We start from the raw sequence: 14744 nt of genomic DNA, 5'->3' as shown, positions 1-14744 counted from the left end.
TTTATTATATACTATTGGGTCAGTTACTTCACCACCCTGGGACTCAGAGTTCTGTCATCTGTGACATGAAGGAGTTAGGCTGAGGGATCTCTGACGTCCTTTCTTTTAAAATCCACTGACTTGCTATCAGCAGCAGCAAATAATAATGTCTTGAAACATTGTCTGTTGAGTTAATACTAATAATCACCACTTGTTGAGCCACCTGTGTGCTATGCACTTTACATATATATTGCTAATCCCAATAGCATTTTTGCAGGATACATAGTGTCTACCTTCTAGCTGGGGAAACTAGGCTCATGGAGTTTGCCAGTCGTCATGCATCTGTTAAGGGATGGAACTGGAAGCTCAACCCACAGCTTTCAGGTTCAAGGCCAGTGCTTTTTCCACACCACTGCTTAACTGCTTACCTAAAGTGTCTCTGGCTGCCTTAGGCCCCTGAGATAAGAGGTTTTTCTAGCATGGGCAGTGCAGAGGTGTGGGCTTTCCATGTCTCTAGACTAGTTTATATGACAGTATCATGGATCAAATCTTGTCATTCTCACCTAGTACGTGAAGGTATGATTCAGAGCTTTGGACCTTTCTGTTTAAGGAAACTGAACCTCAATGCAGAGGACTCACTAGGATATGAAGATTTCAGCTATGCTCTTCTAATTACATCACAGAAGTCATAGGAGAAACACTAATTTTTAGGGACAGAATCATCCGGATATTTAATATGGATTATATGATTATTACATTTTTAACAAACTGGACTTGAGGGGCACATGTTTTATTGCTCTCTCTGCAGTTATACACTAAATCTCTGCCTTTCAGTTTTTCCCCCTATATCTTCTTGTTGCTTTAAGAGTATTTATTGTATTTTGAGTAAAGTTACATGAGGCCCAAGGCCACCGTGGTTTGGAAAGACCTTTAAGCTTTGGAATTTCAGGAAGATACAGAGGCATTCTTTTGGGTTGGAAATAATACATAATCAAGCAGATGCTAATGAAAAAATGAAACGTAGGGAAAGAGGACAGAGAGTAGGGTGCCTGTTTGAAAGCTGTATAGAGGCGAGTACATTGCCACTTTATTACAATAATGTTTCTGCACTATAATAAGGTCTTTCATTGCAAGTTCAGCTTTTTTCATTCATTTGTTTTGTGCTCTGCTTCCTGTTACTAATTGTCAGCACAATAGTCTTCCAACTATGAAGTCTCAGCGTCCTTTTGGACCAATTTGTCATTGTCTTTCTCCCTCACCCCCAACCCATGCACTCGGAATCTATTACTATGGTTACATTTTTAGACATTTGAAACATGCCAGAATAGTTCAGGATAATTGAATCATCCAACCAGCAACAGTTACTGCTTCCAAAAGCACACTGATAAAGTTCCTATCTCTATAGGATACTCTTCGAGAGTAACTAGAAATAAACTTATAATACTCTCTTTATATAGCATTATTTCATATGCATTGTTTCCTTCGAGAGCTTCACAATCATCCTGAGGAAATGGGACATTTTATTAAAATATTTTTGTTAGCCTGTATTGTTTACAGATTTACTGTTTACCTCGTAGATTCTTTGGAAACCTGTGCCTCTCAGAAGTTACATTTTTCCTACTAATGGCTCTTCTTATAGATGAGTTTATTATGACTAAGGAATCAACAAGGTTGGCTTAGATTGACAAGCCTGAACAAGCCTGATACCAGCCTCCAGGCAACTGTAGTAACATGTTAATTCATGTTAGATTTTTTTAACGTTTTGACCAATAAAAATTTCAAATGTGCTCTCAGCTTTGTGCCAAAAATTTAATATTAGCAGAAAGATATTTTTTCAAATGTAATTTCTATAAAGAAACCCTGAAACGGTATTACTGCTTGACCACTTGTCTACCACCTAGAACTTCCCTCTCTTATTATCAAATGATCAAAGTGCATTGGGGCTTTTGAACATAATATTCTCACAAGAGATGGCAATCATTTCTAATGATTGAATACAAAACAATAAGTTTGGTCAATTTTCTTTGGGGAAAACTATTTCAATCCTCTGCATGTCACCCCTTTCTATCAATTTAATTGCAGAAAACTAGTCAAGTATATAAAGTTTGTTGTAAAGAAACATACCTTTATTATTCTGTCTTTTAAGCAGCTAACATTCCTTACACAGGATGTGACATAGTAACACGAGCCAAGAATTTAGAGTTAGAAAACCTGGACAAGAGACTCAGTTCTACAACCTTAATAACTTGATGATTTTGAACACGTGACTTAAAAGTCAGACTACTTCTATTTTCATATTTGTAAAATAGAAATGATGAAAATACTTGAGAACTTTATTGGGAGGATTCCGTGAGAAACAATGCATTTAAAATCTTACTAGCCTGGCGAAGCAACTGATAATATGCAAAAATAATGACTTATTGTAATTTAAAAAAGAATGCATTTTGGAAAAAATGTAATGGAAAGCAGAGTTTCCCTACTAACCTAAATTGGCAGAAGATTTAAGATGTGATTTTTTTTTCTTTTCCGCTAAAGGCGAATGAGCTGATTATCCCAAAATATGCTCTTCATTTAGCTTGCAATCCATCAGATAAACCAGATTTAAAAATGAAGTGTTTTGTGCTATGGTAAAGACCTAGAGACCTCTTTATGGTTGTGGATGAAACCTTTTAAAGTCAGGAGAGTTTAATTGGTTAAGGACTATGGAGCAGACGCCATTCTTGTAGATAATGGTTTCAAGTAACTGATAGTTGTGGTGGGGGTGGGGGAGAAGGTGGCATTCAGCGCTCCTGCGTCTTGATCTGTGTATTGTTTATTCACTGTGGTGTCACTGACAAGTGACTATGAAGGGGTGAATATATGAGTAGAAATTGTCCCATTGATGCAAATGGAAGCCTGGGTATTATAGTTGTAGCTTTGAATTGATACAAAATAAACTGATTATTTTGCAGTGATACGTTTGAATTTCAGTGTCCAATGAAATAGTCTGAGCTTAACTTGCGATAGAGTTTCTTTAACTAGAACTGTCCTTATCTTAGATATTTGTCTATTATTTTATATTTTAAAAATAAGTTTATTTCCACATTCAACAGTTGAAGCCTTCTGTAATTTATTTTGGTACATCCTTTCAGGAAAGAATCTAATATTTTGCAGAGGGCTTCTATTTTTGACTTTTTATCATGAAAAATTTACATATAGATAAATAGAGAAAACAGCTTATTGAATTCTCATATAACCATTACCTAGACTTCACAGTAAACATTTACCATATTTGCACCAATTTGTTAAAATATTTAAATTATGATACCATGACATTTTTACCTCTGAATTCTTGAGTATGAATTTCTGAACAATGAGGACATTTTCCAACATAATCACAGCACCACTATCTCACCTAATAAAATGTAGAAATCTTTAATATTATCTAATACCAATTCATATTCAGATTTCCCTAGTTGTTGCCTAAAGTATCTTTTTCATCTGGCTTGTTTAAAACAGATACATTAAGGACCACACATTGCATTTGATGGGCATGTCTCTAAGCCTCTCTAGTCTAGAAGAGTTACGTGTCCTATATCACCTCCCTCTTTCTGTTATATTCACTTATTCAAGAGACCAGGCGTTTGTCCTATGGAAAGTCCCCTCTTCTGGAATTCTCTGATGATTGTTTCTACAAGCTGTCATTTCACTTTTTCCACTGGATTTCCTGGAAAATGGAAGTTAGATCTAAAGAGTCCATTAGATTCACTTTCAGTATTTCTGTCAAAACTATTTCCTTGATGATTCTATGTATTTCCTATCACATCATATCAGGAGGTACTTCATATTTGGTTGACCAACTATTAGTGATGCTATCATTGTTCTCTGGTTTCAGGTGATGAAAGCTTGGTTGCTCCATTATAAAGTTTTCCCCTTTGTGGCTGGCAGACAATCTGTGGTTTGACACATAGGCACCATGCAATATTCAGTTCTTCAGTAGTTATTCATCTAAAGATTTTAGCATCCATTGATGATCCTTGTCTGAACCAATTAGTTTATTAGGTATAGATCGTTTTTTAGTTGTTTTTGGAAATGGGGTGTTAGTTAACCAAGACACAAGTTCGTTACTGAATTTGGCTAATGTTAGTCATGTATTCTTTCCTTGTGTTTATTTATTTGAGACCTACTCTGTTTAGGCACAGTACTAGGTATCGAATAATACAAACCTTGCCCTTGGAATTTTCAGTTTAAGGTACATTCTTGTTGGATTGTTTAAAATTTGTTATCGAAGTCCAGTTTCATTGTACTTCAATTAGAAATTAGTTTTTCTTATTTAGTTAAAGTAAACAGTGTTCATGATCATATTTCCCATTTTGACACAGTACTCAGTAGTAACCTATGTTTAAGTGGTTAGATATCATCCTGTTCACATCTGAAGAATTCACTTCTATGTGTTTATGGATTATGATCATAAATAAACTGCTTACTGTGGTATGTGAGTACAGTGGAATTCTATGCCACTATTAACCCCAATGATGTGTATGTCTAATGAAATGAAAAATATTTACAACCTATTAAGTGAGCAAAACACTTATGGAATATATTCCTTATGTTAAAGTCTCATTTTAAAGCAATGCTTAGAAATTAACTGAAATCTACATGAAAACATTAACAATGGTTATACCTGTGTGTTTTTAAATTTTAGTTATACCTATTTATGAATTTTTCTACAGTAAGCATGGATGATTTGAATAGGAATTTGTAAAGTGATAAGTAATAATATAAGATAGCCTACGCTAAGTGAAAACCGAGGGACACAGTACTAAGTTGTGAGAATATGGGGAGGAGGCAGGAACGGTCAGCGTAGGACCCAATTGTTATAAAAGGCTTCGTGGAGGGGTAGGATTTGACCTGGACCTTACCAAACAGGTGTTCTCTTGACTGTTGGTGATTGCGTATGGATAGGGTTAAAATAGATGGAAAACAGTCCAGATAGCAAGAACAGCTGGAGCAAAGGGATTGCTAGAGGAAAGGGCAACACGATGTATTTGGGGGAAGTTGTATGGCCCAATTTGTCTGGTTCATAGGGCACGTGGCCAGAATGGGTAATGGATCGGAAAGGTGTACGGATGGAGGTCAAGGTGTGACAGCCTTGAGTGGAGAGCCCTTGCGTGCTGTGAGGCTACAGTGGTTTTGCTTAGGATAGAACTCTCTTTTTCTCAACTGTTTATTTCTCGGTTTACGTGTAAGTATATTCAAAGAGACATTTGATTTCATTTCTAGAATGCCAGTTAATGAAAACAGAACGACCAAAGCCAAACACATTTATTATCAGATGTCTCCAGTGGACCACTGTCATAGAGAGAACATTTCATGTAGATACTCCAGAGGAAAGGTAAGAAACTCATTTTTTTTCCCCATTTTGTGAAAAAGCAACAATAGTGTAAAGATGCATGTGTCTCTGACATCACCATTTGTAAGTATAGGTAAAGATATTTGTAAAATGCTATAGTTCCTTCATTGTACCCTGGTATAATGAATGAGTAGCAGAGGCTTGCAAACGACTCAATCAAAACCTCCAGAAGTTCTGTAAAATACACTTCTTAAGAGAAAACAGAACATTAAAAAGTTAAAATACAAATTAAGGAAGACATTTTTATAACCAACCTACCTTTTTAAAAAGAATTGTAGAGTTGATTGTGTTCATATTTGGAATTCCAAGGCTAGAGATAGCAAAAGGTTTTAAGGAGCATGCCACTATGCCGGTGGCTGCCTGGACTATTATTGAGAAGGATGCTGAGATTGGGTCTAAGCTCAGTGAGAAAAAAATACCAGGACTGGTTGGCACTGGTTGTCATTGTCCCCAAAACTGGAGTGACAGCACATTCCTCACCTGCTCACCTCTTCACCAGGGCTACATTGTCACCCTCCTGATGTACCAATTTCTGCAGCCACCTCCCACCCCCAAATTCTGTTTATTACCCTTTTATCTGGTGGCTCTGATACACAGGTCCAGCAGCCACAGCCACAAAATCATTTTCCTGCACATATGTTATCATATTTGATCCAAATCAGCAACTTTGTGAAGTTAAATGTTATTAGCCTTATTTTCCAAATGAATAAATTAGGTCTTAAGAAACCAACAAACACAACCTCTCCCAAACACAACATCTACTATTTACTAGTAAATAGTAAAGTGTTAATTTACTAGTACTTTTTAAATCAATAAACAGTAAACGGTAATGTATGATTACTTCAGAAAACTGAAAAGAAAGAAAAATAGAAAAGAACTAGCCGTGACTCACAATTCTAATTCTATGATCAGAGTTAAGGACTGGCTGGTATTTTCTTTTATGCACTTTCAATCTTATTCTGTGAGGTGTGTTTAGGTAATTAGTATCATTCAACTTTAGGGGTCCCCCCCCACGCACCCTGTCTTCCCTGGGTATTTCTTATGCTGAGTCCTCCGTTTGCTTACACGTTAACCCATAATATGTTTGGACTAATTCCTATGTATAGTTCATATCTGAGCTTAAAATGTCACATTTCCTGCAAAACTTTCTCTGACTCTTGTAGATTAGGTAGCCCCCCTGCTATATACTTACCTGTCTCCATGTATCTTTTATATCAGGTGTAGCACTACTATAATCTTAGTTTGCCCTGTTTACGAGACTACAGATTCTTGACTGGCAAGGATGCTGTCTTCCTTGCTCATTATTTATCTTTAACACCCAGTCCAGCGTCTGACACACTGTTTGTTGACTAGTTGAATAAATGGAACTTTTCTCATGTCAATATATGTTCTTTGAAAATATTAGTCTTCGTAGATTCACACCATCCCCTGAAACATGATTCGTTTTGCCATTTGTGTCTGCAAAGCTGGACTTAAGCCACATCTTAAGACTTTAAAATAGTTTGCTGTTCCTGCAATAATATCCCACTGCTTATCTGAATAGTCAATCACTTTTCATTTGTGCTTATGACTAGCAGAAAGCAGTCTCAGGGAAAATGAAAAAGAGAATATTTATATTTACATTAGAGATTGTTTTTCTAAATTCACCTGGAAATTTTATATGAATTTAATGTGAATGAAGACTTAGAAAGACGTAGTGAGATCTAGAAAAACTCTTTATTTTCTACACTCTGTCTTCCAATCTAAAATCCTTACCTGTTGTAAACTAAACATATCTCTAATTTATCTTCAAAAATCTTATATTTTATTACATGTATAAGTTTACAATCTATTTTTAGCCAAAAGATGAGCCTGTTATCTCATCTCCATTTATTAAATAATCCTTTCTTCTCTGATTATGGATAGCACATATTCATAAATACTTGTATTTTTAGGTTTTTTCTTTTTTCCCCTTTTGATTTTTCTAGCACTAGGACCATAGGGTTTTCATTAGAGAAACCTTATAAAACTTTTAACTTCTAATAAAGCAAGCGTTCCATTATTGTTGTTTTTTTCAAAATGTTCTTAGCTTCTCTATCACATTGTTTTGTAAAAATTGTGATAAAGGGCTGGCCGAGTGGTTCAGTTGGTTAAGAGCGTGTGCGAGCTCTGAGCAACAGGGTCGCTAGTTCGATTCCCACATGGGCCAGTGAGCTGCGCCTGAGCTGAGCTGCTGCTGAGCTGCCAACAGGTGGCAGGATGGCTGAGAGACATGTGCTCCTAACAACAAGGTTGCCGGTTTGACTCCCACATGGGATGGTGGGCTATGTCCACCCACAACTACGATTGAACACGGCACCTTGAGCTGAGTGGCTGTGAGCTGCTGACGGGCAGAAGCATGGCAACTGGACTTGGAGATGAGCTAGCTGCTCCCTCCACAACTAAGATTGAAGGACAGCAACTTGGCTGTTTCCCTTCCCCAATTCCCCAATGAAATCTTAAAAAATATATATATTAATCTCATCTAAGAAAAAAATTGTGATAAAAAACACATAACATGAAATCTACCCTCATAACAAATTTTAAGTGTACAGTACAGTATTGTTAACTCTATGCACATTATTTTATAGTAGATTTCTAGAACTTGTTCATTTTGTATGACTAAAACTCTATTGAATAGCAACTCCCCATTTCCGTCTCTACCTGCCTGTCAACCATCATTCTGCTTTCTGCTTCTGTAAGTTTGAGTACTTTAGATACCTCATATAAGTGGAAACATACAACATTTGTCCTGCTTTGACTGGCTGATTTCACTTAGAATAATGTCCTCAAGGTTCATCCATATTGTAGCACATAAGATGATTTTCTTCTTCTTTTTTTTTTTAATTTTTTTTATTTAGCTGAGCCATCCTGCCACCTGTTGGCAGCTCAGCAGCTGCTCAGCTCGGGCCGGTACTTGAACCGCTGTTGCTCAGAGATCGCACTCTTGAGCGAGCTCTTAACCAACTGAGCCACTCGGCCGGCCCTTCTTCTTTTTTAAGACCGAATAATATTCCATTCTATGTTTATGCCATATTTTCTTTATCGGTTCATTTGCCAATGGACATTTAAGTTGCTTCCACCTCTTGGCTATTTTGAATAATGCTGCACTGAATGTGGTAATGCAGATATCTCTTCGAGATCCTGATTTCATTTTTTGGGGATAAATACAGCCCAGAAATGGGATTGCTGGATCGTATGGTAGTTCTATTCGTAATTTTTTGAAGAACCTCAAAATGTTTTCGATGGTGACCACACCAATTTACATTCCCCCAGCAGTGCATAGGAGTTTCAATTTCTCCACATTCTCACCAACACTTAGTATTTTCTGTTTGTTTTTTATGATCATCCTAACAGGTGAGGTGGTATCTCATGTGGTTTCACCTCACATTTTTTCATGTATCTGTTGATCATTTGTATGTCTTCTTTGGGGAAATGTCTATTCAAGTTTTTGAGCCATTTTTAAAGTGGATTATTTGTTTTTTTTTCTATTGAGTTGTAGGAGTGAGTTCCTTATATGTTTTCAATACTAACTCCATATCAGATATATGTTTTTTCTCATTCCTTAGGTTGTGTTTTCACTCTGTTGATTGTTTCCTTCGCTGTGCAGAAGCTTTTTAGTTTGTTGTAGTCCCACTTGTCTATTTTTGCTTCTAGTGCCAAGAAACCAATGCCAAAACCAGCGTTAAGAAGTTTTACCCCTATATTTTATTCTATGAGTTTTATAGCTTCAGGTTTTGTGTTTGAGTCTTTGGTATGATCTAAGATAAAGATACAATTTCTTTCTGTTGCATGTGGATATTCAGTTTTCCAAACACCACTTAGTGAAACGACAGTCCTTTCTATATTTTGTAGTTTCAGCACCCTTGTTGAAGATCAGTTGACCATGTGTGCATGCGTTTATTTCTGGACTCCCTATTTTCCATTGGTGCATATGTCTGGCTCTATGCCATCGCCATACTGTTTATATTACTGTAGCTTTGTAATGTGTTTTGAAGTCAGGAAATGTGATGCTTCCAACTTTGTTCTTCTTTCTCTAGATTTTTTTTTTTTTGGCTTTGGGATTCCATATGAATTTTAGGATTATTTTTCTATTTCTATAAAAAATGTCATTTGGATTTTGATAAGGATTGCGTTGAATCTGTAGATCACTTTGGTTATTTATGGATATTTTAACAATATTGAGTCTTCTAATCCGTGAACATAGGCTGTCTTTCCATCTCTTTCTTTCATTTTATCAGTAATTTGTAGTTTTCAGTCACCACTTGCTCCTTTTGCCTCCGCTTGCTCCTTGGTTAAACTTACTTCTAAGTATTTTATTCTTTTTTTTTTCTTTTTGATGCTAGTGTACATGGAATTGTCTGTTTAATTTTCTTTTTGGATGTTCATTGTCAGTGTATAGAAATAAACCTGAAATGTATGTTAATTTTGTGTCCTGCAACTTTGCTGAATTTGTTTATAAGTTTTAACAGTCTTTCTGTGGAACCTTTGGGGTTTTCTACACATAAGATCTTGTCATCTGCAAACAAAGATAATTTTACTTCTTTCTGTCTGATTTGCATGCCTTTTATTTCTTTTTCTTGACCAGTTACTCTACCTAGGACTCTAAGTACTATGTTGAATAGAAATGACATGAGTGGGCATCTTTGGTGTGGTCTGATATTAGAGGAAAGCTTTCGGTTTTTCACCACTGATTATGATATCAGCTTTGGGCTTTTTATGTATCTAGACTTGATTGTGTTCAGGTACTTTCTTTCTATTCCTAGTTTGTTGCATGTTTTTGTCATTCAAGAGTGTTGAATTTTGTCAAATGCTTTTTCTGCGTCTATTGAGATGATCATATAATTTTTATCCTTCATCCTGATAATGTGGCATATCACATTGATTGATTTGCACGTGTTGAACCATCCTTGCACCCCAGGGATAAATCCCACTTGATTATGGTGTATGATACTTTTATGTGTTCTTCAATTCAGTCTGCTAGTATTTGGTTGAGGATTTTTTGCATCATGGATATTGGCCTGTAGTTTTCTATTCTTGTGGTGTCTTTTCTGGCTTTGAGTGAAATTCTAGGGTGATGGCATTTCAGGGTGATGCTGGCCTTATAAAATGAGTTTGCATGTTTCTCCCTCTTCTATTTCTGGAAGAGTTTAAGAAGTATTGGTATTAATTTTTCTTTAAATGTTTGATAGAATTTGCCAGTGAAGCCATATGGGACTGGGGTTTTCTTTGTTGGAAGGTTTCTGACTGCTGATTTAATCTCCTTATTTATTATTGGTTTTTTAAGCTTTCTACTTTTTCTTAATTCAGTCTTGGTATGTTGTATGTTTCTAGGAATTTATCTGTTTATTCCAGGTTATCCAGATTATGGGCATATAATTGTTCATAGTAGTCTTTTATAATCCTTTTTATTTCTGTGGCATCACTTGTAAGGTTTCCACTTTCACTTTTGATTTTATTTATTTGAGTTTTCTGTTTTTTTCCCTTAATTATTCTAGCTAAAGGTTTGTCAATTTTGTTGATCTTTTTTTTAAAAAAAAAAACATCAACAGTTAGTTTCACTGATTTTTTTCCTATATTTTTCTATTCTGTATTTTGTGTGTTTCTGCTCTAATCTTTATTATTTCCTTCTTTCTGCTAACTGCAGGCTTAGTTACTGATTCCTTTTCTAGTTCCTTGAGGTATAAAGTTAGGGTGTATATTTGGGGTCTTTCCTCTTTTTTTTTTTTTTTTTAGCTGAGCCATCCCGCCACCTGTTGGCAGCTCACGGCTGCTCAGCTCGGGCTGACTCGAACCACTGTTGCTCAGAGCTCAAACTCTTGAGCGAGCTCTTAACCAACTGAGCCACTCAGCTGGCCCTGTCTTTCCTCTTTTTTAATGTAGGCATTTACTGCTATAAACGTCCCACTGAGTACGCTTTAGCTGTACCCCATAAATGTTGGTATGTTGTATATTTGTTTTCATTTGGCTCAAGGTATTTTTCTTTTTATTGATTTCTCCCTTGCTTTCTTCTTGGGCCATTTGGTTCTTCAAGAGTGTGTTATTTAATTTCCACGTATTTGTGGATTTTCCAGTTTTCCTTCTGAATTTTCTAGTTTCATTCCATTGTGGTTGGAAAAGATAGTTGGTGTCATTCATTCTTTTCAGATTTGTTAAGACTTGTTTTATGACCGAACGTGTGAGGGCTCCTTATACACGTAAGAAGAATGTCGATGCTACTGCTGTTGGGTGAATGTTATTGGTTTCTGTTTATTATGTAACTCAAAACATTGATTGTTTTGCAGGCATGGCAATGTTACCTCTTCCTTTCAAATAGTTTTATCTGTTATTTTTCTCTTTTTTTTTAGCAGTATTTAATAACTTGTGATAGCAGATGTATTTGTTTTTTTCTCTGACTTAATGAATGCGCAACTTCAAATTATTCATTGTTAAATATGATTTTTCTATGTACTTTATTATGTCGTACAGGAATATCCACATTACAGACCCAGGTTATTTTTCCTCTCTTACAGCTGGTCACCTTCACTGTCACTGCCGTGGCCCCACCACACTCACACCTCCGTGAGAATGTGCACACGTACACTCCCCTTACGTTACAGCTGTATCGAATTGCTTGTAGTTTCCTGAGTACCCCACTTCTGTGGTGGGCTCTCACATTACCTATGGCTCTTTCTGGCTCTTTGGCCCCTATGCCAGGAACACCTTCCCTTGCTTGTCCTTTCCTCTTGCTCTTAGGTACCAGCACATCTTGTGCATCACCACTCACTAACCACCTGTCTTCTTTGGTCCTCTTCCCAAACTTACCGTTGTTTTTCTTAGAACACCACTGCGCTCAGTGGACAGTTGTTCTTCTCTCTTTACCGCTAACGCTTAGTTACACTTATTCACAATAGCAAGGTTCCCCGCCACTGGAAGTTCCTACCACTCCACGACTTATTTCTACTTCAGTAGCGTGCATAGTAGACTTCTTAACTCAGTGTTTGTTTTCAAATAAATGATCAACTTGTGAAAATTAAGTTTTTGTATTAGTGGTATATATATTTGAAAAATGAATTTATTTGCTTTATAGGGGTATGCATTCCGTTTTCCAAACTGACTACATTTTCCAGCATTACTTAAGAATTAGAAGGTTGGAGACCCTCTTCCAATGAGTGAGATATTTGGGCCAATGCTTTTTAACAGGCATATATACAGTCGACCCTTGAATAGCACACATTTGAACTGCATATTTTTTCAATATATGCTGTAAATGTATTTTCTCTTCCTTATGATTTTCTTAACATTTTCTTTCCTCTAGCTTACTTTATTGTAAGAATGCTGTATATAATACATATAACATACAAAATACATGTTAATCTGCTGTTTATGTTATTGGTAAGGCTTCTGGTCAACAGTAGGCTATTAGTAGTTAATTTGCGGGCGAGTCAAAAGTTATATGCAGGTTTTCAACTGTTTTCAGTTGGCACTTCAACCCCCACATTGTTCAGGAATCAACTGTATATGCCTGTGCAGTTCAATAATGGTGAATTACATAATTTAGGTCCACCTAAGAACTACTAGAAAAGCAGGATGAAATGTTTAAAGAAAGAGGCTGCCAAGAGCCAATCAGGGTATGAAGAATTATGGGGCCAAAAGTATATGGAAAAAAAGAATAGAGAGATGAGCCCTACCTTTCACTAAAGGCACCTACCAGTTTTAGAAGCTGCGTCTGAGATGTTGAGATGTGGAGTAACTGTCAGAGCTGAGAGTCATATTCTGGAATCCAAGGTCAAAGAGAAGACGTGGTAAATCACTACATCTTAGTCTGGCACTCTAAGAGACTATACCCTAGAAGAGAGGGTGAACTAATAATGTGAAGGATTGAAATCCAGCCATAAATTATTTCAGACCTCAAATTTGGTTAACATGATCTACTTTTGCTAGGCTCCTAGGAGCCTTTTAAAAGCAAATATAAATAATGTTTAAAGGAAGATTATCTCTTCTCCTAGGCCCCAAACTATCTCTTTGCTTTTTCATGTGCATTGTTCAGGACTCATTAAAAACTAAGCAAGTACACAAAGATGCAAGACAATGTGGCTAAAACCACAGAAACAAAACAGACAACAGAATCAAATTTGTAAGGCACAGGTAATGGGTTATCAGACAGTGATTAAAAAAATTATGATAATGAAAATAAAGCATATCAAAATTTGTGGGATGTAGCTTAATGAGTGCTTTGAAGGAAATATATAACCTTAAATGCTTACATTTGAAAAGAAGGACATTTTCAAGTCAATAATCTATGCTTCTATCTTAAGATACTAAAAGAGTAAATCAAACCCAAGACAAACAGAAATAAGGAAACTATAGAGATCAGAAATCAGTGAAGTAGAAAACAGAAAAACAATAGAGAATAATCAATAAGCCAAAGCTGGTTCTTTGAAACAAAATTAATAGAATTGAAAACATCTTGGAAGATTGTTGAAGAAAAAAAAAGAGAGAAGACACAATTTACCAATGCTGATCCAAGAAAACATAGACAACTTCAGCAGCCCAGTATCAATGAACAAAATGGAGTTAGAAATTAAAACACTTTACTCAAAGAAAACTCCCAGGTCCAGATGGCTTCACTGGTATATTCTATTAACTATATAAAGAAATATTACCAATTCTAAACAATCTATTTCAGAAAATAATGGAAGAGAAAACACTGCCTAACTCATTTTATAAGGTCACTGTCACCCTCTTCTAAAATGCAGGCAAAGCTATCATAAGAGAAAACGATACTTGTGAACATAGATGCAAAATTTCTTAAGAAAATTTTGACAAATAGAATTAAAACAATATGTAAAAAGGATAGTACATCAAGACCAGATGGATTCAGTTGGATAAACATCTGAAAATCATTCAACTAAATTCACTATATTAATAGGATAAAAGAGAAAAATTACATGATCATTTCAACAGATGCAGAAAAAATATTTGACAAAATTCAACACCCTTTCATAATAAAAACGCTGTTGGCTAGAAAGAGAAGGGAACTTTCTTGAATAAGGTTATCTGCAAAAAAACCTTACAGCTTATGTAATACTTAAAGGTAAAAGGCTGAATGCTTTCTCCGTAAGTTCTGGAACAAAGTAAGTGTCTCCTCTCACCACTTTCATTTAACACTGTAGTGATGGTATTATAAGGCAAGAAAAGAAATAAGCAAACAGATTGGAAAGGAAGATGTAAAACTGCCCTTATTTGTAGAAAAAGTGTTTGCATGTGTAGAAAATCCAGAAAAATAAATGCTACTATACCTAAGAAATTAATTTAGTAAGGCTGCAGGATACAAGGTCAACACAATAAAAAACTGTATTTTCTACATACTAGC

At 35.9% G+C, this 14744-nt stretch overlaps 1 protein-coding gene across 8 annotated transcripts in view; it reads left to right on the top strand.

Annotated features, from left to right (window-relative positions):
• AKT3 (AKT serine/threonine kinase 3) overlaps positions 1-14744 on the top strand; it is a 256037-nt gene that overhangs the window by 133140 nt on the left and 108153 nt on the right. For all 8 annotated transcript variants that reach the window (XM_019647580.1, XM_019647579.1, XM_019647583.1 and 5 more), the window contains exon 3: positions 5242-5353. In XM_019647580.1, the coding sequence (XP_019503125.1) occupies positions 5242-5353 (112 nt within the window). The remainder of the gene's footprint in view (positions 1-5241; positions 5354-14744) is intronic.

Source organism: Hipposideros armiger, unplaced genomic scaffold (assembly GCF_001890085.2).
Source record: "Hipposideros armiger isolate ML-2016 unplaced genomic scaffold, ASM189008v1 scaffold_113, whole genome shotgun sequence".
Classification (NCBI taxonomy): domain Eukaryota; kingdom Metazoa; phylum Chordata; class Mammalia; order Chiroptera; family Hipposideridae; genus Hipposideros; species Hipposideros armiger.
Note: the sequence above shows the minus strand (reverse complement) of the source record. Positions and strands in the feature narration are given on the sequence as shown.